The sequence below is a fragment of the Salmo trutta genome, chromosome 7, assembly GCF_901001165.1.
Source record: "Salmo trutta chromosome 7, fSalTru1.1, whole genome shotgun sequence".
Taxonomy (NCBI): Eukaryota; Metazoa; Chordata; class Actinopteri; order Salmoniformes; family Salmonidae; genus Salmo; species Salmo trutta.
The window spans coordinates 54,400,469-54,427,328 of record NC_042963.1 but is presented as its reverse complement, the minus strand read 5'-3'; the positions used below and the strand labels follow the sequence as shown (position 1 = coordinate 54,427,328).

The following is a 26,860-nucleotide window of genomic DNA, read 5'->3' as shown; positions in this document are numbered from 1 at the left end:
TGATCTGAGGCACCCTTTATACTCATCACATTATCAGAAAATAACATGCCATGACCTTACCATGACAACCATTACTTAGCAACATAACATTATATTTCATGACATTACAGAACATTTTTACATAAAAGAAAAGTTAAAAAGACAATAGTTCCGAGATCACATCTAAACATAGTAATCCTGTTGCCCTGAGACATGGCTGTAGACGCCTTAGGCCTGTGAAGGTTCCTGTCCGCAGCGTATTTCCTCCCCTGGACTGGGACAGCCCCCTGGGCCGGTGACGTCCAACGTTTCTCCAACACTGAGATGGTATTTCCTGGGGGGGTTCTCCAGATTCTCCAACACTGAGATGGTATTTCCTGGGGGGGGTTCTCCAACACTGAGATGGTATTTCCTGGGGGGGTTCTCCAGATTCTCCAACACTGAGATGGTATTTCCTGGGGGGGTTCTCCAGATTCTCCAACACTGAGATGGTATTTCCTTGTTTTTTCCCCCTCTAAAGCCTCCGAGAATGTTGAGCCCAGTCACTGTATTAACACCAGGACTTCTTCTATGGTGCCATTCTTGATGTTGAATCACTTAACTGTTACCCCAAGACAGTACATCTAGCGATGACCTGCTTACCCTTCACAGAAACTGAGGTTGCCGATCTGGATGAAATGGGTTCTCCGCATCGGCAGCAGGACTGTTGGTTAGTTTTTCCTTTCATGGTTTCCGGACCCAACATTGTCTGAGGATATAGTCTATACTGTAAAAGGATATGGTCATAGGAGTTTCCAGCCATGTCTCAGGGATGTCATCATCATACTTCTCTCATTCCTTGGTTCAAATCCTGGAAAAGTGTTGTATGAATGTATCTATTGGACAAGTCTTCTCGAGAGTCATTAGTAATAAAAAGGATAAATGATTTTTAACACTTAAGTTAAAAGTCAGGAATTTAAGGCTTGCTTGTAGTCAATCCCCCCAAACCCGGGGTTGTGTTCATCAGGGCACTCCAACAAGCTTTTCTTAACTTCAGATACTAACTTCCCCCCGTTTCATTTCATTTCGGAGTTTTCTTTCGTTTTGCACATAGTGAACACTACCCTGAATGGTCAGTTAGAGAGCTCAAAGTTCAAATCGGAAGGTCAAAGGTCATTGCAGTCCAGTTAAACATAGTTCAAATTACTTTTCAGAACAAAACGTAGGGTACGCCCAAGAGATGTAGGACGCGCCCAAGAGTCGATGTGTAATTCGAAACCTTCAATTACGCAGAGTGCAACGGCACCACAAATTTACAACCGAACGGAGAATGATACTTGATCCCAACTTCCTGGAACACCTGTCGGGGAACCCCAATATCACACAGGTAAACCCTTCCTACTCCCTCTGACAGCGGTAACGGCAGACCCAGAGACAGTGTCCACTTGGCTTCTACGGCGTGGCCCTGTCCGCTGACTGGAGGATCCAGGCTGAGCACGGGAGCTCTGTTCTGGTTGGCCCAGTCTACAGCGGCCTGGTACCACGGATGGTCCATAAGGAAGGTGTTCTCGTGACAGTCCAGGCAGTTGATGATAAGGTCCACAGGGCTGTCTGGAAGCTCTGGGAGGTGACAAGAAAACATTTGTCACTTTAGGTTAACATTCAGGGATGCTTTTTTCCCCCCCTATACAGATTAACCCTAGACCTAGATTAAAATTGCTTTTCAGTCCAGGACTAGGTATAACCTGGGTCTGAAATCGGGAAACCTGGACTGGGAAACCGTCCCTTAGATGACTGCATAAACTTTACAGAGAGTGCTTACTCATACCTGATGATAAAGACAAACAGGAGCAGATTGCAAACAAAACAACAACTGTATTCATAATGCCCTGACCCTACCATTACATAACACCGACTAACCCTAAACGCCATGACACAGAAGACATATCCGTCCCGCACCTTTAATACTGGAGAAGGGTTTCCCCTCTGTCTTGTAGAGGGAGAGCTAGTTGGAGATCTACCATTCGATAACAGCAGCTCATTGAGACTGAAAAACAGCTTCTATCTCAAGGCCATCAGACTGTTAAACAGCCTTCACTAACATAGAGAGGCTGCTGACAACATACAGACTCAAATCTCTGGCCACTTAAATAAATAGACTTAATAAAGGTATCACTAGTCACTTTAAACAATGCCACTTTATATAATGTTTACATACCCTACATTACTCATCTCATATGTATATACTGTATTCTATACCATCTACTGCATCTTGTCTATGCCGTTCAGCCATCACTCATTTATATATTTTTATGTACATATTCGTATTCGTTCCTTTCCACTTGTGTGTACAAGGTAGTTGTTGTGGAATTGGTAGATTACTTGTTAGATATTACTGCACGGTCGGAACTAGAAGCACAAGCATTTCGCTACACTCGCATTAACATCTGCTAACCATGTGTATGTGACAAATAAAATGTGATTTGATCATCATTTATTCAATAGCTGATACGTCACCTTTAACACTGGAGACCTGTTTGCCCTCCGTCTTGGTGTAAAGGGTGATCTCGCTGGAGACAGCATCCAGCATCTTGACAAAGTTAGGCAGGAACAGTATGACCTCCACCTCGTGGTTGGCCAGGTGACGAGCACAGCTGATGCCCTGGGCCCCCTGGACGTGAGGCCCACAGAGTAAGGCCACAGTGGGCCGCTGGTGCACATTCTTAGGGGTCAGTCTGTAATGAATGAAAGGTTAGGGTTAGGCTTGAAGTCTGGAGGGAAGGGAGCAGAGACAGGATGTGATGCCCCGGGCCCACCTGGAAACAAGGGCCACAGAGTGGGGCCACCATGGGCTGCTCGTTTACCTTCTTAAGGGGTCAGTCTGGAGGGAACATGTATCATACAATTATTCTGTATTTTTTTGGTGTCTAGCAATAAATATTGGATACAAATCAATAAACCATTTAACTTAAGTCTGATAAAATCTGTACAACATGAAATAAGTGGACAAAATAAGCATTAGAAGTCTGTAACTAGCACGGTGATCATCTTTCCATTCATTTTGAATTGTTGTAAATACTCAGGTCTACAAAACAGATTGTCTGGGACATGGACTCATTTAGAGTACTTCTTGAGATCTCAAAATGGCTGACAAAATGTTTATGTCTGAGTGTAATGGTGTCCAAGGTTGTGTGCTTCTTACCTGTTGGGCCCGCCCAGCAGCGTCAAGGCCATCTGACTGGCACACACACCTGTCATCTCCAGCCTCCTCTCCAATGAGAGGCCATAACGTTCAGCTACTGACAACAGACGCTTGTGCAGCTCGTAGGAAATACTGGGCACCACCAGGCCTGAGTCTACGGAGAAACACAGAGAGTAAACCATTGGCTGCTAATCACAGACAGGTAAACACTTCAGAAGTTTAAATACTGTTGATATTTCTTTCTTTTCCATCTTCTGCTTCTCCTTGGTTAGAAAAAGCGATAGCAACCGACAGCACAAATGACAGTTCTCTCATCTATTTTTTTATTTTACCTTTATTTAACCAGGCGAGTCAGTTAAAAGAACAAATTCTTATTTTCAATGATGCCCTAGGAACAGTGGGTTAACTGCCTCGTTCAGGGGGCAGAACGACAGATTTTTACCTTGTCAGCTCGGAGATTCAATCTTGCAACCTTTCGGTTACTAGTCCAACACTAACCATCTATATGAATGTAGCTGCCACTGTATTGAAGCCATTGGATGCAGTTTATCATAGCGCATTGTGCTTTATTACGGGCGATAGGATCAGTACACATTGCATTTTGTATCAAAAAGTAGGCTGGCCCTCCTTGAAGTCTCCTAGATATTTCTGTCTATAAAAAGAGCCTCTTGCATGAAACTCCCTCCATACCGTACCTCATTGTTAACCCTCAGATGTATAAGAAGTTACCAGAACCCGGATTCAGGGATCGCTAACCCTGGAGATCTCCCGAGTGGTGCAGCGGTGCCTTGCGTCACTACAGACCCGGGTTCGATCACGGGTCTGTATCACAACCGGCCGTGATTGGACGTACCATAGGGTGGCGCACAATTGGCCCAGCGTCGTCCGGGTTAGGCGAGGGTTTGGCTGGCGGAGGCTTTACATGTAGGCCCGTCATTGTAAATAAGAATTTGTTCTTTAACTGACTTGCCTAGTTAAATAAAAGTTAAATAAAACACTAAATAAATCCCTTCCATCTCAACCAAGTTCAGTAATTCTGCTTTAAAAAAAAAATGTAGCGCTTCTCATGTGGAATGATCTCTAAAAGTCTTTAACCTCTACGGGCCACGGGGGCAGTATTGAGAATTTTGAAAGAAATATGTGCCCATTTTTAACTGCCTCCTACACCAACTCAGAAGCTAGGATATGCATATTATTAACACATTCGGATAGAAAACACTCTGAATTTTCTAAAACAGTTTGAATGGTGTCTGTAAGTATAACAAAACTCATATTGCAGGCAAAAACCTGTGAAAAATAGATTAAAAAAAAAGAGAATTTTGTGACTGTACTATTTAGTGTCATTGTTTTAAAGATACCACAGTGAGAAAGGATTCAGTTCGCAACTCCTACTGCTTCCACTAGATGTCAACGATCTTTAGAAAGTTGTTTGAAGCATCTGTGATAAATACACACCGAATTAGAAAGCTTACAAGTTGACACGTCATCACTTCATTTTTTGCGCCTGCGCATGAATCTGAGAAGAGTGCCTTTGTCATTATCGTTTATTCTAGACACTTGATAGGTTGTGTGAAAATATTACTGATGTTTACTGATGTTTCACGTTAAAAATGGAACAAAAGATTAGTGCTAAACAACGTTTGACATGTTTAAACAAACGTAAATAGATTATTTACTAGGTTTTCTTTAGTTTTTCGACGTGACTTTACACTGCCCACCTCATTTTGTGGGAGCCTACTGAACGCTAACTATTTGGACATAAATTATGAACTTTGTCAAAAGAAACCACATTTGTTCTGGACCTGGGATCTCTGGCAGCGCCTTCTGATGGAGATAATCAAAGGTAAGGGGATATTTAGAATGTTATTATCGATATTAGATGATGCTAATGCTAACGGTATAGCTTAGCTTAGCTTAGCATATAGCTTATTGTTGTTAGCATAGTACCCAGTTTATACAAAATGTGATTTCCCAGTAAAGTTATTTTGAGATCTGGCCCTTCGGTAGCAATTACGAGATGATAATATATTATTCTTTGAATGACAATATTATAATTTACCAATGTTTTCGAATAGTAATTCCGTGATTTGTAATGCTGGATTCACTGGGTGCATTCGAGCCGAAAAAAATTCTGAATTTCACCGCGACTGTAAATGCTGTTTTTGGATATAAATATGAACTTGATGGAACTAAAAATGCATGTATTGTATAACATAATGTCCTATGAGTGTCATCTGATGCAGATTGTCAAAGGTAAGTGCATAATTCTAGCTAGTTTTCTGTCTGTTGATGCCCTTCTTTGAATTGGCTAAACATTACACGCAGCTATTGTCAATGTACTCTCCTCACATAACCTAACTTTATGCATTCTCCGTAATGCCTCTGAAAATCGGACAGCGTGGTTAGATTTAGGAGATATATCTTTCAAATGGAGGAAAATAGTTGATTATTTGATTTTTTGAAATGATTACTCTTGCAGTTTTGAATTCCCCGCCATGGTCACATGACAATGAATCCCAATACCGGGATAAGATCGGGATAAGATCCTCAACAGGTTAACGTTGGTGGCTCTAGCAGATGTTATAGAGCCTTTAAACTGAAGAAAGTGGGGTTTTTCCCCCCATATGATTGTGTTCTGTTTTTCGTGCGTTGTGGTTGCTTTTCATGTATTGTGTAATTTGTGTATATACACTGAGTGCGCAAAACATTAAGAACAACTGCTCTTTCCATGACAAAGACTGACCAGGTGAAAGCTATGATCCCTGATTGATGTCACTTGTCTCCACTTCAAAAATCAGTGGAGACGGAAGGGGAGGAGATTTCTTTTTAAGTATGAAGACATGGACTGTGTATGTGTGCCATTCAGAGTGTGAGTGGGCAAGACAAAATACTTAAGTGCCTTTGAACAGGGTATGGTAGTAGGTGCCATGTGCAGAAAAGAGAAGATGCATACCAGTGCAATACTCTTTGGCCCCAGGCTGTGGGACAGCTATCTGCCTGTAAACCACAGGTTTGGTCTCTAGAATGTTCTTGTCGTGGCGGTATTGCGACGACGGCTGCTGCTCTTGAGGCGTACCGCGCGACCGGGCCCCGTTACCGCGGCGATCTGACCCGGCGATCTGTGAGAACACGGCAGCTTTGTCGAAAAGAGCCAGGTTCCCCTCGAAGTCAAAGTCTGTGTCAAGCCCATCGTCCATATTGTCCCCGAAACACTCATCGTCCCTGTGCTGCCTCTGACCACCACCTCCGTTCTTCACGACGTTCTTCTTCGGGGTGACCTGGTTGGCGCCCCGACTACTGGACGACCCTGTGAGACCAAAACAAAAAAGGAGTTTAGAAAGCTGATACAATATGCAATGAGGAAATGAAATGATTTTTCATTCAACTACCATCCTAATTTGTATCACCCATTTTGAATGTTATGTTGTTATAATGTTGTTATAATGTTGTTGTAATGTTGTTATAATGTTGTTATAATGTTGTTATAATGTTGTTATAATGTTGTTGTAATGTTGTTATAATGTCTATCATAAAGGTTAGATTTCAAAACTGGCCGATGTCATAACGTGGGAGTTTGTCTTTTCTCAAAATGAGCCATTGATCATATTTTTATACAATATTCCTACCTCGAGAAATGTGTAATTTAACAGAGGGCCCACTACATTTCTCCTATTTGTCTGCCTCTTCAGTCCCAAGGTGCATTGCATGGTGCCGTTGTATGGCCGTTGCGAATTAACACGATGAGACTGTAGATTCCTAAATTGATAGCTGTAAAATCACCTAAATAAACTGCACTAACTAGCTACTTCACATGCTGATATTGACCTTGATATTATTGTGTGAAGCTACGTTTGCTTGCTAGCTAGCCAGCCCATAGAGCGCATTGCATTGTGGGTTTTGTAGTCGACTTGAGCTGCAACAGATTTCCACAATGATTTTATATGTTCCTACCAACCTTATTATAAAAATGACCAGCTGTGACCACAGTGCCGGATCTACTTCCCGAGAGTGAGATTAATTTGTAGATACCATTTTTATGTCACTGCATCCAGTATGAAGGAAGTTAGAGGTAGTTTTGCAAGCCAATGCTAACTAGCGTTAGCTAATGCTAGTGAGCAACTTCAAAATACATGCCGAGACATAAAAATGGTAACTAGTACAGGTACAGTAGTGGTAGTACAGGTGCAGTAGTGGTAGTACAGGTGCAGTAGTGGTAGTACAGGTCCAGTAGTGGTAGTACAGGTCCAGTAGTGGTAGTACAGGTCCAGTAGTGGAAGTACAGGTGCAGTAGTGGTAGTACAGGTCAGTAGTGGTAGTACAGGTCAGTAGTGGTAGTACAGGTGCAGTAGTGGTAGTACAGGTCAGTAGTGGTAGTACAGGTCAGTAGTGGTAGTACAGGTCCAGTAGTGGTAGTACAGGTCCAGTAGTGGTAGTACAGGTCCAGTAGTGGTAGTACAGGTCCAGTAGTGGTAATACAGGTGCAGTAGTGGTAGTGCAGTAGTGGTAGTACAGGTCAGTAGTGGTAGTACAGGTGCAGTAGTGGTAGTACAAATCAAATCAAATTTATTTATATAGCCCTTCGTATATCAGCTGAAATCTCAAAGTGCTGTACAGAAACCCAGCCTAAAACCCCAAACAGCAAGCAATGCATGTGAAAGAGGCACGGTGGCTAGGAAAAACTCCCTAGGAAAAACTCCCTAGAAAGGCCAAAACCTAGGAAGAAACCTAGAGAGGAACCAGGCTATGAGGGGTGGCCAGTCCTCTTCTGGCTGTGCAGGGTGGATATTATAACAGAACATGGTCAAGATATTAAAATGTTCATAAATGACCAGCATGGTCAAATAATAATAATCATTGTAGTTGTCGAGGGTGCAACAAGCATGTCCGGTGAACAGGTCAGGGTTCCGTAGCCGCAGGCAGAACAGTTGAAACTGGAGCAGCAGCATGGCCAGGTGGACTGGGGACAGCAAGGAGTCATCATGCCAGGTAGTCCCGAGGCATGGTCCTAGGGCTCAGTACAGGTGCAGTAGTGGTAGTACAGGTGTAGTAGTGGTAGTACAGGTCAGTAGTGGTAGTACAGGTCCAGTAGTGGTAGTACAGGTCCAGTAGTGGTAGTACAGGTCCAGTAGTGGTAGTAGTGGTAGTACAGGTCCAGTAGTGGTAGTAGTGGTAGTACAGGTCCAGTAGTGGTAGTACAGGTCCAGTCGTGGTAGTACAGGTCCAGTAGTGGTAGTACAGGTCCAGTAGTGGTAGTACAGGTCAGTAGTGGTAGTACAGGTCCAGTCGTGGTAGTACAGGTCCAGTCGTGGTAGTACAGGTGCAGTAGTGGTAGTACAGGTCAGTAGTGGTAGTACAGGTGCAGTAGTGGTAGTACAGGTGCAGTAGTGGTAGTACAGGTGCAGTAGTGGTAGTACAGGTGCAGTAGTGGTAGTACAGGTGCAGTAGTGGTAGTGCAGGCCAGTAGTGGTAGTACAGGTCAGTAGTGGTAGTACAGGTGCAGTAGTGGTAGTACAGGTCATTAGTGGTAATACAGGTCAGAAGTGGTAATACAGGTCAGAAGTGGTAGTAGTGGTAAAACAGGTCAGTAGTTGTAGTACAGGTCAGTAGTGGTAGTACAGGTGTAGTAGTGGTAGTACAGGTCAGTAGTGGTAGTACAGGTCCAGTAGTGGTAGTACAGGTCAGTAGTGGTAGTACAGGTCCAGTAGTGGTAGCACAGGTCCAGTAGTGGTAGTACAGGTCCAGTAGTGGTAGTACAGGTCCAGTAGTGGTAGTACAGGTGCAGTAGTGGTAGTACAGGTGCAGTAGTGGTAGTACAGGTGCAGTAGTGGTAGTACAGGCCAGCAGTGGTAGTACAGGTCACTAGTGGTAGTACAGGTCAGTAGTGGTAGTACAGGTCACTAGTGGTAGTACAGGTCAGTAGTGGTAGTACAGGTCAGTAGTGGTAGTACAGGTCAGTAGTGGTAATACAGGTCAGAAGTGGTAGTAGTGGTAGAACAGGTCAGTAGTTGTAGTACAGGTCAGTAGTGGTAGTACAGGTCAGTAGTGGTAGTAGTGGTAGTACAGGTCCAGTAGTGGTAGTACAGGTCAGTAGTGGTAGTACAGGTCCAGTAGTGGTAGTAGTGGTAATACAGGTCCAGTAGTGGTAATACAGGTCCAGTAGTGGTAATACAGGTCCAGTAGTGGTAATACAGGTCCAGTAGTGGTAATACAGGTCCAGTAGTGGTAATACAGGTCCAGTAGTGGTAATACAGGTCCAGTAGTGGTAGTACAGGTCCAGTAGTGGTAGTACAGGTCAGTAGTGGTAGTACAGGTCAGTAGTGGTAGTACAGGTAGTACAGGTCAGTAGTGGTAGTAAAGGTCAGTAGTGGTAGTAGTGGTAGTACAGGTCAGTAGTGGTAGTACAGGTCAGTAGTGGTAGTAGTGGTAGTACAGGTCAGTAGTGGTAGCACAGGTCAGTAGTGGTAGTACAGGTCAGTAGTAGTGGTAGTACAGGTGCAGTAGTAGTGGTAGTACAGGTGCAGTAGTAGTGGTAGTACAGGTGCAGTAGTAGTGGTAGTACAGGTGCAGTAGTAGTGGTAGTACAGGTGCAGTAGTGGTAGTACAGGTCAGTAGTGGTAGTACAGGTCAGTAGTGGTAGTAGTGGTAGTACAGGTGCAGTAGTAGTGGTAGTACAGGTGCAGTAGTGGTAGTACAGGTGCAGTAGTGGTAGTACAGGTGCAGTAGTGGTAGTACAGGTGCAGTAGTGGTAGTACAGGTCCAGTAGTGGTAGTACAGGTCCAGTAGTGGTAGTACAGGTCCAGTAGTGGTAGTACAGGTGCAGTAGTGGTAGTACAGGTCCAGTAGTGGTAGTACAGGTCCAGTAGTGGTAGTACAGGTCCAGTAGTGGTAGTACAGGTCCAGTAGTGGTAGTACAGGTCCAGTAGTGGTAGTACAGGTGCAGTAGCGGTAGTACAGGTCAGTAGCGGTAGTACAGGTCAGTAGCGGTAGTACAGGTCAGTAGTGGTAGTACAGGTCAGTAGTAGTAGTAGTACAGGTGCAGTAGTAGTGGTAGTACAGGTGCAGTAGTAGTGGTAGTACAGGTCAGTAGTGGTAGTACAGGTGCAGTAGTAGTGGTAGTACAGGTCAGTAGTGGTAGTACAGGTGCAGTAGTAGTGGTAGTACAGGTCAGTAGTGGTAGTACAGGTGCAGTAGTAGTGGTAGTACAGGTCAGTAGTGGTAGTACAGGTCAGTAGTGGTAGTACAGGTGCAGTAGTGGTAGTACAGGTGCAGTAGTGGTAGTACAGCTGCAGTAGTGGTAGTACAGGTGCAGTAGTGGTAGTACAGGTCAGTAGTGGTAGTACAGGTGCAGTAGTAGTGGTAGTACAGGTCAGTAGTGGTAGAACAGGTCAGTAGTGGTAGTACAGGTCAGTAGTGGTATCCCAGGTCAGTAGTGGTAGTACAGGTGCAGTAGTGGTAGTACAGGTGCAGTAGTGGTAGTACAGGTGCAGTAGTGGTAGTACAGGTGCAGTATTGGTAGTACAGGTCAGTAGTGGTAGTACAGGTGCAGTAGTGGTAGTACAGGTCAGTAGTGGTAGTGCAGTAGTGGTAGTACAGGTGCAGTAGTGGTAGTACAGGCCAGTAGTGGTAGTACAGGCCAGTACAGGTCAGTAGTGGTAGTACATGTCAGTAGTGGTAGTAGTGGTAGTACAGGTCAGTAGTGGTAGTACAGGTGCAGTAGTACAGGTGCAGCAGTACAGGTGCAGTAGTGGTAGTACAGGTCAGTAGTGGTAGTAGTGGTAGTACAGGTGCAGTACTGGTAGTACAGGTGCAGTAGTGGTAGTACAGGTGCAGTAGTGGTAGTACAGGTGCAGTAGTACAGGTGCAGTAGTACAGGTCAGTAGTGGTAGTACAGGTCAGTAGTGGTAGTACAGGTGCAGTAATGGTAGTACAGGTGTAGTAGTGGTAGTACAGGTCAGTAGTGGTAGTACAGGTCAGTAGTGGTAGTACAGGTGCAGTAATGGTAGTACAGGTGCAGTAATGGTAGTACAGGTGCAGTAATGGTAGTACAGGTGCAGTAATGGTAGTACAGGTGCAGTAGTGGTAGTACAGGTGCAGTAGTGGTAGTACAGGTGCAGTAATGGTAGTACAGGTGCAGTAATGGTAGTACAGGTGCAGTAATGGTAGTACAGGTGCAGTAGTGGTAGTACAGGTGCAGTAGTGGTAGTACAGGTCAGTAATGGTAGTACAGGTGCAGTAGTGGTAGTACAGGTGCAGTAGTGGTAGTACAGGTCAGTAGTGGTAGTACAGGCCACTGCTAGCTAGCCTACTCCACCAGCCAGCAGTACTGTATCATTTTCGTCATTTTAGTCAATAAGATTTTTTGCAACGTAAGCTTAACTTTCTGAACATTCGAGACGTGTAGTCCACTTGTCATTCCAATCTCCTTTGCATTAGCGTAGCCTCTTCTGTAGCTTGTCAACTATGTGTCTGTCTATTCCTGTTCTCTCCCCTCTGCACAGGCCATACAAACGCTCCACACCGCGTGGCCGCTGCCAATCTAACCTGGTGGTCCCAGCGCGCACGACCCACGTGGAGTTCCAGGTCTCCGGCAGCCTCTGGAACTGCCGGTCTGCGGCCAACAAGGCAGAGTTCATCTCAGCCTATGCTACCCTCCAGTCCCTAGACTTCCTGGCGCTGACGGAAACATGGATCACCACAGATAACACTGCTACTCCTACTGCTCTCTCCTCGTCTGCCCACGTGTTCTCGCATACCCCTAGAGCATCGAGCCAGCGGGGTGGTGGCACTGGAATCCTCATCTCTCCCAAGTGGACATTCTCTCTTTCTCCCCTGACCCATCTGTCTATCTCCTCATTTGAATTCCATGCTGTCACGGTTACCAGCCCTTTCAAGCTTAACATCCTCATCATTTATCGCCCTCCAGGTTCCCTTGGAGAGTTCATCAATGAGCTTGACGCCTTGATAAGTTCCTTTCCTGAGGATGGCTCACCTCTCACAGTTCTGGGTGACTTTAACCTCCCCACGTCTACCTTCGACTCATTCCTCTCTGCCTCCTTCTTTCCACTCCTCTCCTCTTTTGACCTCACCCTCTCACCTCCCCCCCCTACTCACAAGGCAGGCAATACGCTTGACCTCATCTTTACTAGATGCTGTTCTTCCACTAATCTCATTGCAACTCCCCTCCAAGTCTCCGACCACTACCTTGTATCCTTTTCCCTCTCGCTCTCATCAAAAACTTCTCACTCTGCCCCTACTCGGATGGTATTGCGCCGTCCCAACCTTCGCTCTCTCTCTCCCGCTACTCTCTCCTCTTCCATCCTATCATCTCTTCCCTCTGCTCAAACCTTCTCCAACCTATCTCCTGATTCTGCCTCCTCAACCCTCCTCTCCTCCCTCTCTGCATCCTTTGATTTTCTCTGTCCCCTATCCTCCAGGCCGGCTCGGTCCTCCCCTCCTGCTCCGTGGCTCGACGACTCACTGCGAGCTCACAGAACAGGGCTCCGGGCAGCCGAGCGGAAATGGAGGAAAACTCGCCTCCCTGCGGACCTGGCATCCTTTCACTCCCTCCTCTCTACATTTTCCTCTTCTGTCTCTGCTGCTAAAGCCACTTTCTACCACTCTAAATTCCAAGCATCTGCCTCTAACCCTAGGAAGCGTTTTGCTACCTTCTCCTCCCTCCTGAATCCTCCTCCCCCTCCCCCCCCCCTCCTCCCTCACTGCGGATGACTTCGTCAACCATTTTGAAAAGAAGGTTGACGACATCCGATCCTCGTTTGCTAAGTCAAGCGACACCGCTGGTCCTGCTCACACTGCCCTACCCTGTGCTTTGACCTCTTTCTCCCCTCTCTCTCCAGATGAAATCTCGCGTCTTGTGACGGCCGGCCGCCCAACAACCTGCCCACTTGACCCTATCCCCTCCTCTCTTCTCCAGACCATTTCCGGAGACCTTCTCCCCTACCTCACCTCGCTCATCAACTCATCCTTGACCGCTGGCTAAGTCCCTTCCGTCTTCAAGAGAGCGAGAGTTGCACCCCTTCTGAAAAAACCTACACTCGATCCCTCCGATGTCAACAACTACAGACCAGTAGCCCTTCTTTCTTTTCTCTCCAAAACTCTTGAACGTGCCGTCCTTGGCCAGCTCTCCTGCTATCTCTCTCAGAATGACCTTCTTGATCCTAATCAGTCAGGTTTCAAGACTGGGCATTCAACTGAGACGGCTCTTCTCTGTGTCACGGAGGCTCTCCGCACTGCTAAAGCTAACTCTCTCTCCTCTGCTCTCATCCTTCTAGACCTATCTGCTGCCTTTGATACTGTGAACCATCAGATCCTCCTCTCCACCCTCTCCGAGCTGGGCATCTCCGGCGCGGCCCACGCTTGGATTGCGTCCTACCTGACAGGTCGCTCCTACCAGGTGGCGTGGCGAGAATCTGTCTCCGCACCACGTGCTCTCACCACTGGTGTCCCCCAGGGCTCTGTTCTAGGCCCTCTCCTATTCTCGCTATACACCAAGTCACTTGGCTCTGTCATATCCTCACACGGTCTCTCCTATCATTGCTATGCAGACGACACACAATTAATCTTCTCCTTTCCCCCTTCTGACAACCAGGTGGCGAATCGCATCTCTGCATGTCTGGCAGACATATCAGTGTGGATGACGGATCACCACCTCAAGCTGAACCTCGGCAAGACGGAGCTGCTCTTCCTCCCGGGGAAGGACTGCCCGTTCCATGATCTCGCCATCACGGTTGACAACTCCCTTGTCTCCTCCTCCCAGAGTGCTAAGAACCTTGGCGTGATCCTGGACAACACCCTGTCCTTCTCCACTAACATCAAGGCGGTGACCCGATCCTGTAGGTTCATGCTCTACAACATTCGCAGAGTACGACCCTGCCTCACACAGGAAGCGGCGCAGGTCCTAATCCAGGCACTTGTCATCTCCCGTCTGGATTACTGCAACTCGCTGTTGGCTGGGCTCCCTGCCTGTGCCATCAAACCCCTACAACTCATCCAGAACGCCGCAGCCCGTCTGGTGTTCAACCTTCCCAAGTTCTCTCACGTCACCCCGCTCCTCCGCTCTCTCCACTGGCTTCCAGTTGAAGCTCGCATCCGCTACAAGACCATGGTGCTTGCCTACGGAGCTGTGAGGGGAACGGCACCTCCGTACCTTCAGGCTCTGATCAGGCCCTACACCCAAACAAGGACACTGCGTTCATCCACCTCTGGCCTGCTTGCCTCCCTACCTCTGAGGAAGCACAGTTCCCGCTCAGCCCAGTCAAAACTGTTCGCTGCTCTGGCACCCCAATGGTGGAACAAGCTCCCTCACGATGCCAGGACAGCGGAGTCAATCACCACCTTCCGGAGACACCTGAAACCCCACCTCTTTAAGGAATACCTGGGACAGGATAAAGTAATCCTTCTAACCCCCCCCCCCTTTAAAAGATTTAGATGCACTATTATAAAGTGGTTGTTCTACTGGATATTATAGGTGAATGCACCAATTTGTAAGTCGCTCTGGATAAGAGCGTCTGCTAAATGACTTAAATGTAATGTAAATGTAAGTGGTAGTACAGGTCAGTAGTGGTAGTACAGGCCAGTAGTGGTAGTACAGGCCAGTAGTGGTAGTACAGGTCAGTAGTGGTAGTAGTGGTAGTACAGGTCCAGTAGTGGTAGTACAGGTCCAGTAGTGGTAGTACAGGTCAGTAGTACAGGTCAGTAGTGGTAGTACAGGTCAGTAGTACAGGTCAGTAGTGGTAGTACAGGTCAGTAGTACAGGTCAGTAGTGGTAGTACAGGTCCAGTAGTGGTAGTACAGGTCCAGTAGTGGTAGTACAGGTCCAGTAGTGGTAGTACAGGTCCAGTAGTGGTAGTACAGGTGCAGTAGTGGTAGTACAGGTGCTGTAGTGGTAGTACAGGTGCAGTAGTGGTAGTACAGGTGCAGTAGTGGTAGTACAGGTGCAGTAGTGGTAGTACAGGTGCAGTAGTGGTAGTACAGGTGCAGTAGTGGTAGTACAGGTGCAGTAGTGGTAGTACAGGTCAGTAGTGGTAGTACAGGTCAGTAGTGGTAGTACAGGTGCAGTAGTGGTAGTACAGGTGCAGTAGTGGTAGTACAGGTGCAGTAGTGGTAGTACAGGTACAGTAGTGGTAGTACAGGTGGAGTAGTGGTAGTACAGGTGCAGTAGTACAGGTGCAGTAGTACAGGTCAGTAGTGGTAGTACAGGTCAGTAGTACAGGTCAGTAGTGGTAGTACAGGTCAGTAGTACAGGTCAGTAGTGGTAGTACAGGTCAGTAGTACAGGTCCAGTAATGGTAGTACAGGTGCAGTAGTGGTAGTACAGGTGCAGTAGTGGTAGTACAGGTGCAGTAGTGGTAGTACAGGTGCAGTAGTGGTAGTACAGGTGCAGTAGTGGTAGTACAGGTGCAGTAGTGGTAGTACAGGTGCAGTAGTGGTAGTACAGGTGCAGTAGTGGTAGTACAGGTGCAGTAGTGGTAGTACAGGTGCAGTAGTGGTAGTACAGGTGCAGTAGTACAGGTGCAGTAGTACAGGTGCAGTAGTACAGGTCAGTAGTGGTAGTACAGGTCAGTAGTGGTAGTACAGGTCAGTAGTGGTAGTACAGGTGCAGTAGTGGTAGTACAGGTGCAGTAGTGGTAGTACAGGTGCAGTAGTGGTAGTACAGGTGCAGTAGTGGTAGTACAGGTGCAGTAATGGTAGTACAGGTGTAGTAGTGGTAGTACAGGTGCAGTAGTACAGGTGCAGTAGTACAGGTGCAGTAGTACAGGTCAGTAGTGGTAGTACAGGTCAGTAGTGGTAGTACAGGTCAGTAGTGGTAGTACAGGTCAGTAGTGGTAGTACAGGTGCAGTAGTGGTAGTACAGGTGCAGTAGTGGTAGTACAGGTGTAGTAGTGGTAGTACAGGTGCAGTCGTAGTGGTAGTACAGGTGCAGTCGTAGTGGTAGTACAGGTGCAGTCGTAGTGGTAGTACAGGTGCAGTCGTAGTGGTAGTACAGGTGCAGTCGTAGTGGTAGTACAGGTGCAGTCGTAGTGGTAGTACAGGTGCAGTCGTAGTGGTAGTACAGGTGCAGTCGTAGTGGTAGTACAGGTGCAGTCGTAGTGGTAGTACAGGTGCAGTCGTAGTGGTAGTACAGGTGCAGTCGTAGTGGTAGTACAGGTGCAGTCGTAGTGGTAGTACAGGTGCAGTCGTAGTGGTAGTACAGGTGCAGTCGTAGTGGTAGTACAGGTGCAGTCGTAGTGGTAGTACAGGTCAGTAGTGGTAGTACAGGTCAGTAGTGGTAGTACGGTGCATTAGTGGTAGTACAGGTGCATTAGTGGTAGTACAGGTCAGTAGTGGTATTACAGGTCAGTAGTGGTATTACAGGTCAGTAGTGGTATTACAGGTCAGTAGTGGTAGTACAGGTGCAGTAGTGGTAGTACAGGTCAGTAGTGGTAGTACAGGTGCAGTAGTGGTAGTACAGGCCAGTAGTGGTAGTACAGGCCAGTAGTGGTAGTACAGGTCAGTAGTGGTAGTAGTGGTAGTACAGGTGCAGTAGTACAGGTGCAGCAGTACAGGTGCAGTAGTGGTAGTACAGGTGCAGTAGTGGTAGTACAGGTGCAGTAGTGGTAGTACAGGTCAGTAGTGGTAGTACAGGTCAGTAGTGGTAGTACAGGTGCAGTAGTGGTAGTACAGGTGCAGTAGTGGTAGTACAGGTGCAGTAGTGGTAGTACAGGTGCGTAGTGGTAGTACAGGTGCGTAGTGGTAGTACAGGTGCAGTAGTGGTAGTACAGGTCAGTAGTGGTAGTACAGGTACAGTAGTGGTAGTACAGGTACAGTAGTGGTAGTACAGGTGCAGTAGTGGTAGTACAGGTGCAGTAGTGGTAGTACAGGTGCAGTAGTGGTAGTACAGGTGCAGTAGTGGTAGTACAGGGTAGTACAGGTGCAGTAGTACAGGTGCAGTAGTACAGGTGCAGTAGTACAGGTGCAGTAGTACAGGTGCAGTAGTGGTAGTACAGGTCAGTAGTGGTAGTACAGGTGCAGTAGTGGTAGTACAGGTGCAGTAGTGGTAGTACAGGTGTAGTAGTGGTAGTACAGGTGCAGTAATGGTAGTACAGGTGCAGTAGTGGTAGTACAGGTGCAGTAGTGGTAGTACAGGTGCAGTAGTGGTAGTACAGGTGCAGTAGTGGTAGTACAGGTGCAGTAGTGGTAGTACAGGTGCAGTAGTGGTAGTACAGGTCAGTAGTGGTAGTAGTGGTAGTACAGGTCCAGTAGTGGTAGTACAGGTCCAGTAGTGGTAGTACAGGTCAGTAGTACAGGTCAGTAGTGGTAGTACAGGTCAGTAGTACAGGTCAGTAGTACAGGTCAGTAGTACAGGTCAGTAGTACAGGTCAGTAGTGGTAGTACAGGTCCAGTAATGGTAGTACAGTTCCAGTAATGGTAGTACAGGTGCAGTAGTGGTAGTACAGGCCAGTAGTGGTAGTACAGGTCAGTAGTGGTAGTAGTGGTAGTACAGGTGCAGTAGTGGTAGTACAGGTGCAGTAGTGGTAGTACAGGTCAGTAATGGAAGTAGTGGTAGTACAGGTCAGTAGTGGTAGTACAGGTCAGTAGTGGTAGTACAGGTCAGTAGTGGTAGTACAGGTGCAGTAGTGGTAGTAGTGGTAGTACAGGTCAGTAATGGTAGTACAGGTGCAGTAGTGGTAGTACTGGTGCAGTAGTGGTAGTACTGGTGCAGTAGTGGTAGTACTGGTGCAGTAGTGGTAGTACAGGTCCAGTAGTGGTAGTACGGGTGCAGTAGTGGTAGTACAGGTGCAGTAGTGGTAGTACAGGTGCAGTAGTGGTAGTACAGGTCCAGTAGTGGTAGTACAGGTCCAGTAGTGGTAGTACAGGTCCAGTAGTGGTAGTACAGGTCAGTAGTGGTAGTACAGGTCAGTAGTGGTAGTACAGGTGCTATGCTTAACCATCTGAACGAGACGCACCGTTAGACCCAAACCGTTGCTGGCAGCAGTGCAGCTGAATTGTGAATTCACATGGAATTTCATCCATTTTTCGTATAGTTTTAACGGAAAACCAATTTAAAAACTAGCTGTTTAAACATTGAGATTTTGTCACCTCCCTAGTTTATTTAATAAACTATAATATCAATTGGAGTTTACGACAACGAAAAGACTGTCAATAAGTTACAGAATTTGAGACAAAAAGCATGCAGTATCAAGCCATGGAACACTTTGATTGGCCAGCGAGTGCTCGAGCACTCATCACACCTACAACTTGTTATTCATTCAAATCCAGCACTTTCACGCCACCGACAGAAAGTGCGCTCATAATTCTGGTTGTGAAAATAGCAAAAAAATATATATTTTTGACACACCCCTGGACCAAAGTATTCAGACCTCTTCACTTTTTCCACATTTATATAGGTTACAGCCTTATTCTAAAATGGATGATATAACACGTTCCTCATCAATCTACACACAGTACCCCATAACGACATCAAAGTACCCCATAACGACGTCACAGTACCCCATAACGACATCACAGTACCCCATAACGACATCACAGTACCCCATAACGACATCACAGTACCCCATAACGACAAGGCGAAAACAGGTTTTTAGAGATATGTCCAGATGCATCCTGTTTCTATTGATCATCCTTGATGTTTCTACAACTTGATTGGAGTCCAACTGTGGTAAATTCAGTAGATTGGACATGATTTAGAAAGGCACACACCTGTCTATATAAGGTCCCCCAGTTGACAGTGAATGTCAGAGCAAAAACAAACCATGAGGTGAAAGGAATTGTTCGTAGAGCTCCGAGACAGGATTGTGTCGAGGCACAGAACAAGAGTAAAAAAACATTTCTGCAGCATTGAAAGTCCCCAATAACACCGTGGCCTCCATCATTCTTAAATGGAAGAAGTTTGGAACCACCAAGACTCTTCCTAGAGCTGGCCGCCCAGCCAAACTGAGCAATCAGGGGAGAAGGGCCTTGGTCAAGGAGGTGACCAAGAACCTGATGGTCACGCTGAGAGCTCCAGAGTTCCTCTGTGGAGATGGGAGAACCTTCCAGAAGGACAACCATCTCTGCAGCACTCCACCAATCAGGCCTTAATGGTAGAGTGGCCAGACGGAAGCCACTCCTCAGTAAAAGGCACATGACAGCCCACTTGGAGTTTGCCAAAAGGCACCTAAAGGACTCTCAGACCATGAGAAACAAGATTCTCTGATCTGATGAAACCAAGATTGAACTTCTTGGCCTGAATGCCAAGCTTCACGACTGGAGGAAACCTGGCACCATCCCTATGGTGAAGCATGGTCGTGGCTGCATCATGTTGTGGGGATGTTTTTCAGCGGCAGGGACTGGGAGACTAGTCAGGATCAAGGGAAAGATGAACGGAGCAAAGTAAAGAGAGATCCTTGATGAAAACCTGCTTCAGAGTGCTCAGGACCTCAGACTGGGGCGATGGTTCACCTCCCAACAGGACAACGACGGTAATCACACAGCCAAGACAACGCAGGAGTGGCTTCAGGACAAGTCTCTGAATAACCTTGAGTGGCCCAGCCAGAAGCCGGACTTGAACCTGATCGAACATCTCTGGAGATACCTGGAAATAGCTGTGCAGCGACGCTCCCCATCCAATCTGACAGAGACTGAGAGGATCTGCAGAGAAGAATTGGAGAAACTCCCCAAATACAGGTGTGCCAAGCTTGTAGTGTCATAACTAAGAAGAGCCGAGGCTGTAATCGCTGCCTAAAGGCACTTTCAACAAAGTACTGAGTAAAGGGTCTGAATACTTATGTAAATGTGATGTTATGTAAATGTGATATCAGTCATTATAGGGTGTACACAATAAAGTTCGACCGATTATGATTTTTCAACGCCGATACAGATTATTGGAACACCAAAAAAAGCTGATACCGATTAAATCGGCCGATTTTTATGTAATAATGACAATTACAACAATACTGAATGAACACTTATTTTAACTTAATATAATACATAAAATAAATTTAGTCTCAAATAAATAATGAAAAATGTTCAATTTGGTTTAAATAATGCAAAAACAAAGTGTTGGAGAAGAAAGTAAAAGTGCAATATGTGCCATGTAAAAAAGCTAACGTTTAAGTTCCTTGCTCAGAACATGAGAACATATGAAAGCTGGTGGTTCCTTAGCTATAGGACTATTTCTCTCTATACCGTTTGTATTTCATAGACCTTTGACTATTGGATGTTCTTATAGGCACTATAGTATTGCCAGTCTAATCTCGGGAGTTGATAGGCTTGAAGTCATAAACAGCGCTGTGCTTCAAGCATTGCTAAGAGCTGCTGGCAAACACAGGAAAGTGCTGTTTGAATGAATGCTTACGAGCCTGCTGCTGCCTACCGCCAATCAGTCAGACTGCTCTATCAAATCATAGACTTAACTATAATAAACACACAGAAATACAGGCCTTTGGTCATTAATATGGTCAAATCCGGAGACTATAATTTCAAAAACAAAAAACACATAAAGGCTTTCAGTGAAATACGGAACCGTTACACATTTTATCGAACGGGTGGCATCCCTAAGTCTAAATATTGCTGTTACATTGCACAACCTTCAATGTTATGTCATAATTATGTACAATTCTGGCAAATTAATTACGGTCTTTGTTAGGAAGAAATGGTCTTCACAAAGTTCGCAACGAGCCAGGCAGCCCAAACTGCTGCATATACCCTGACTCTGCTTGCACTGAACGCAAGAGAAGTGATACAATTTCTTTCCCTAGTTAATATTGCCTGCTAACATGAATTTCTTTTAACTACATATGCAGGTTTAAAAATATATATACTTGTGTATTGATTTTAAGAAAGGCATGTTTATGTTTAAGTACATTTGTGCAACAATTGTGCTTTTTTCGCAAATGCGCTTTTGTTAAATCATCATCCGTTTGGCGAAGTTGAAGTAGGCTGTGATTCGATGATAAATTAACAGGCACCACATTGATTATATGCAACGCAGGACAAGCTAGTTAACCTAGTAACATCAACCATGTGTAGTTAACTAGTGATTATGTGAAGAATGATTTTTAAAATTTTTTTTATAAGATAAGTTTAATGCTAGCTAGCAACTTACCTTGGCTCCTTGCAGCCACAAGGTCCTTTTGATGCTACACTGGCGTAACAGGTGGTCAGCCTGCCACGCAGTCTCCTTGTGGATTGCAATGTAATCGGCCATAATCGGCGTCCAAAAAGGCCGATTACCGATTGTTATGAAAACTTGAAATCGGCCCTAATTAAAAATCGGCCAATCGGTCGACCTCTAATACACAATACCCCATACTGATGAGAAACAAAAAAAACGATTTATTCAATATTAGAATATGGCTGTAACATAACAAAATATGGAAAAATTGACGGGGTCTGAATACTTTATGAATGCACCCATATAGTACTACCACCATCGCTTACATTTACGATCGCTTTAGTTTTGTTAAAAAAGAGCCTATTGAGTCTTATTTAGTCCCAACCTGTTTCAGGCTGTTTTCTTCCAACTTGGTGCCTAATGAACATGACCTTGCAGTGTGCTGGTTTCTATTGGTGCCTAATGAACATGACCTTGCAGTGTGCTGGTTTCTATTGGTGCCTAATGAACATGACCTTGCAGTGTGCTGGTTTCTATTGGTGCCTAATGAACATGACCCTGCAGTGTGCTGGTACTTACAGGAGTTGTGTCTTCGTCGGAAACCCTTGGGCTGGCCTGGCACGTCCAGGTGTTTATCTCCATAGCTTTTAGAGCACTGCAGTTGCGGTGAAGCCAGCCTGTCCTGAGTCTTATGGTGTCCTCTGTGTGGGACTGAGACCGGATCGCTGCTCTTCTGAACCACACCACCTCTACCACTCACTATATCCAGGACCTTCAGCTCCTTGATGTCCACAGCACTGTGGGAGAACAGACAGTCACATAAAGGCTGATGTCCACGGCACTGTGGGAGAATAGACAGTCGCATAAAGGCTGATGTCCACGGCACTGTGGGAGAATAGACAGTCATAGACAGTCACACAAAGGCTGATGTCCACGGCACTGTGGGAGAATAGACAGTCACATAAAGGCTGACGTCCACGGCACTGTGGGAGAATAGAGTCACATAAAGGCTGATGTCCACGGCACTGTGGGAGAATAGACAGTCACACAAAGGCTCATGTCCATGGCACTGTGGGAGAATAGACAGTCACGAAGGCTGACGTCCACGGCACTGTGGGAGAATAGAGTCACACAAAGGCTGATGTCCACAGCACTGTGGGAGAATAGACAGTCAAAGACAGTCACATAAAGGCTGATGTCCACGGCACTGTGGGAGAATAGACAGTCACATAAAGGCTGATGTCCATGGCACTGTGGGAGAATAGACAGTCACATAAAGGCTGATGTCCACGGCACTGTGGGAGAATAGACAGTCACATAAAGGCTGATGTCCACGGCACTGTGGTAGACAACAGGGAATTCTGGACTGTGAAAATAGAATTGATCTCAACCCTGGTAGACAATGATATAGCCTAAAGGCAATTGGTTTGACAACTTTGAAGGTATTTTCTCCTGAATTAATTAATGCGGTGTACATTTGTATCATTTGACAAGAGGGAAGTGTGAAACAGCATGTCTTCTGGGGTCTGAGACAGACAATCAACTGTTGGTTTGCACAGGTAGCCCTATGTCACATTGGCAAAATACAGAGGGGTAAGTTTCCCAAAAGCTTTGTAGTACTAAGATTTTTTTTTGTTAACCATCGCCTAAAATCCGTGTTTGACTTGTATTTAGGTTCAGGAACTCTGCAACCTTTTTGAGCTAATATTCTATAAGACGTGGAACAGAAGCAGTAGAACATTTGAGTTGTGAGTACATAGTTCTGGTGAGCTCATGCACAAGTCAAGCATCGTCTACAATAGCGTTGCAAGTTATACCGAAACTTATGTACTTTAAAATGATGCTAGAAAATGAAAAACAGTTCGGTAGTAGAATTCTTGTTACATTCGGTACGTCTGTCAAATGTGTTTCACGTCATCTACTGATTGAGAGGATCGAGAGCACCATTCGGTAGAAGCGAGAGCACCGTTCGGTAGAAGCGAGAGCACCGTTCGGTAAAAGCGAGAGCACCGTTCGGTAAAAGCGAGAGCACCGTTCGGTAAAAGCGAGAGCACCGTTCGGTAAAAGCGAGAGCACCGTTCATACCTCTTGCTCCACTTCCTCATTGCTAGAGAGCCTGCCATATTGCTAGAGAGCCTGCCATATTGCTAGAGAGCCTGCCATATTGCTAGAGAGCCTGCCATATTGCTAGAGAGCCTGCCATATTGCTAGAGAGCCTGCCATAAGGAACCATCGAACTCACTGGGAGTCTAGGCACCGTCACCACTTGTGATGTGTATTAACCCTGGATGACTGACAGAGGGCGCTGTATTGAAGCCATCTTGGATCTCCTCCATTGTAACAAAATATTTTTGGAAGCGTTAGATGGATTAGCTAACATCACGAAAACGGTTCTGGACGGACAGATAGCTACCAACAACGACAAGAAACTGCCACGTGGGGAATCATAAGTGGCTCGTTTCAGCTAGTTTAATCTTTTTCTTCATACCATGTCTTGTTTTGAGGTGTTTTGAGTGATTTAAAGTCAATGCTAATATGGCAAAAATTCGTTAGCTAGCTAACCAACAACTAACGATGTATTTAAGAGAAAACAACCTCATTGTGTACATTTATTTACATTTCAATAAACATTAGAGATTAAATATAGTTTACATGTCAACAATCTAAACAAACCCTGTCTGTTTTGCCCCATAGTCGCACACGTGCAGGTTTTGTTGCTAAACAACCAACCCGTCTAAAGGTTTTGTTGCTAAACAACCAACCCGTCTAAAGGTTTTGTTGCTAAACAACCAACCCGTCTAAAGGTTCTGTTGCTAAACAACCAACCCGTCTAAAGGTTCTGTTGCTAAACAACCAACCCGTCTAAAGGTTCTGTTGCTAAACAACCAACCCGTCTAAATGTTCTGTTGCTAAACAACCAACCCTTCTATAGGTTCTGTTGCTAAACAACCAACCCGTCTAAAGGTTCTGTTGCTAAACAACCAACCCGTCTAAAGGTTCTGTTGCTAAACAACCAACCCGTCTATAGGTTCTGTTGCTAAACAACCAACCCGTCTATAGGTTTTGTTGCTAAACAACCATTATTTCCTACTCCTACTGGGGAGGGTCAATATGGTGGACCGGTGGTTTCAAAGGCTCTCAATGGCCAATACATGGCATCAGCCATCTAGGGTTTATATACATCATTGATAATGCAACGCGACATGTAGAAATGTTGGAACTGTTAATTACTGTTCCCAAAACAATGTCCAGTACAGGCTAGAACACTACAATGCAAGAACATACCGGTAGCGTCCAGCTTTGTGGGCTAACTTTTCCTTGCTAGCTTACAGCTGAAGCTAACATCAATTCACTACCCTCGTACGTTGTTTGTGAAAACACGTTAACCATTAGTCAAAATATTGCTGATTTACAAAACTTTATAAATTCACTTAGTCTCCCCCGCCTAATGTCTCTTTCAGTCAAGACCATCTTTGCTCGAGCCTCGAACTGACTTTGTGTGAATGACGTCATGGGTCTTAGAGACAGCGCACACTTTTATAAAATAAGCTATTGCAAACGTTGTTGAGCAGCACAATAAAATCCGTCCCCAATAGAAAGTAAACAGATTGTTTTTCATCTGTAGCCCAATGAAATCAGTTAAAGCAAGATCAATAACTCATTGCATGCGCACACCTACTGAATATGCATTCACCTGTATTGTGAATAGGCCTAAACTACATCTTGATTTACCCAGTTTATCAAGAGAGATTTACCATTCAAATACATTTCCATTATGTTGTTATGGAGTTAGATAGGCAAAAAAAAAAGTCTGATTGGATGATTGATTAATTAATGTATTAATGCATTCATTCTAAAATCAAAAATGTCAAATGTAATGATATTGCTTCTACACCTGCATTGCTTGCTGTTTGGGGTTTTTAGGCTGGGTTTCTGTACAGCACTTTGAGATATCAGCTGATGTAAGAAGGACTATATAAATACATTTAATTTGATTATTTAACTCAGAAGCTCTATCTGGATCAAGTGCCATTCTTTGACTTTGGCCAATACACCTTTTTGTTTTTACCTTGGTATCAAGTATCGTGATGAACCCTGTATCGTGATGAATCCTGTATCGTGATACTAAACCTAAACCAAAAATGCTGGTATCGTGACAACACTAGCCTACAATTGAGTTATTATAAATCATAGTATTACAACGCTTTCAGGAAACTCTATGAAGATAAGATCATTTCCAGGAAAATAATAAACAGTAGTACCTAAATGTGACCTCGGGCACAGGACACTTGACTCCATTGTGGAAGGGCTGTTTGAGGGAGATGGTCTGGCTGGACTGGTCCACAGACGACACCTCACCTTGGTACACTCCCAGGGTTTCACCGCAGTTTATCGACACCAGACTACCTAACCAGTCTGCAGCCATGCTGTAGAGATGTCATGAGAACATTTGAGTTTAAAGTTGAAATATGAACTAGCTAATTCTAGCCGACGTTGACAGTTTGCTAACAACATGGCCTCCGACGAGGTCTCATTATCTCGTTCAGAATGGTAATACATGTCTTATTGTTTCATGGAGAAAAGTAGCCTACCTTTTGTGATATTCCGTATAACGACTGTTTTAATTCAATATTTGAACAGTTGCCCAAAATGGGCTATTATTAATTAAAAATTATCAAAGCAAGCGTCTTTAGCTTTGTTTCAGAAGCATGAGCTAGCGTCGCACAACTTCCGGTGCGCGTAGCCAAACACATTTCAAAATAAAAGTAAGCAGTGTTGCAGGGCGCATCTATTTCACCAGACATGAAATACACAATGACATTTATGTTTTTGTTATCACATTTCATTTCATGGAGTGAATATATATATATATTATTTAACATTTAATTTTATGGAGTGAATATGTATATATATTATTTATTAAGAGTCTAAGACGTGGCCTCCCGAGTGCCAAAGTGATCTAACACTAAGAATCCATCGACAGTGTTATTGCGCAAAATATGAATGCAAAAGTTCAACATTCACTTTCTGCTACCATTTCCGTCAAGCTGTGCATACAGTTTGACGCATATGTTCGATAAATCCAATTTATGCACCACACCAAACGCACTGCAACTGCCTCTGCAACGCAAGGCTGCAAGGCAAACGCAGCGTTTCATTGGAAATTCATGTAATTCTGGTGTACCAGAATACAATGATGCTGTCGGTGTGTTCGAGGTATAAGGCACTGTGTTAGCTGTGCCACTAGAGATCCTGGTTCGAGTCCAGACTCTGTCGCAGCAGGCCTCGACCGGGAGATCCATAGGGCGGGGTACAATTGGCCCAGCGTCAGTGTTTGGTCAGCAGGGATGTGACTAACAGAAATTGAATAATGTGTCCCTGAACAAAGGGGGGGGGGGGGGGGGGGGGGTCAAAATCAAAAGTAACAGTCAGTATCTGGTGTGGCCACCAGCTGCATTAAGTACTGCAGTGCAGCTCCTCCTCATGGACTGCACCAGATTTGCCAGTTCTTGCTGTGAGATGTTACCCCACTCTTCCACCAAGGCACCTGCAAGTTCCCGGACATTTCTGGGGGGAATGGCCCTAGCC

General features: G+C 45.3%; 1 protein-coding gene across 1 annotated transcript; it reads right to left on the bottom strand.

Annotated features, from left to right (window-relative positions):
• LOC115197696 (enhancer of mRNA-decapping protein 3) lies at positions 1 to 26,029 on the bottom strand. Its single transcript, XM_029759465.1, has 7 exons — positions 25,864 to 26,029; positions 25,534 to 25,698; positions 21,851 to 22,068; positions 6,114 to 6,467; positions 3,161 to 3,314; positions 2,476 to 2,693; positions 1 to 1,578 (listed from the first exon to the last, which is right to left on the bottom strand). Exons 2-7 carry the CDS (start codon positions 25,695 to 25,697, stop codon positions 1,244 to 1,246), a joined length of 1,443 nt encoding a protein of 480 aa, XP_029615325.1. The 5' UTR covers position 25,698; positions 25,864 to 26,029; the 3' UTR covers positions 1 to 1,243.
• Positions 26,030 to 26,860: the final 831 nt, after the last annotated feature.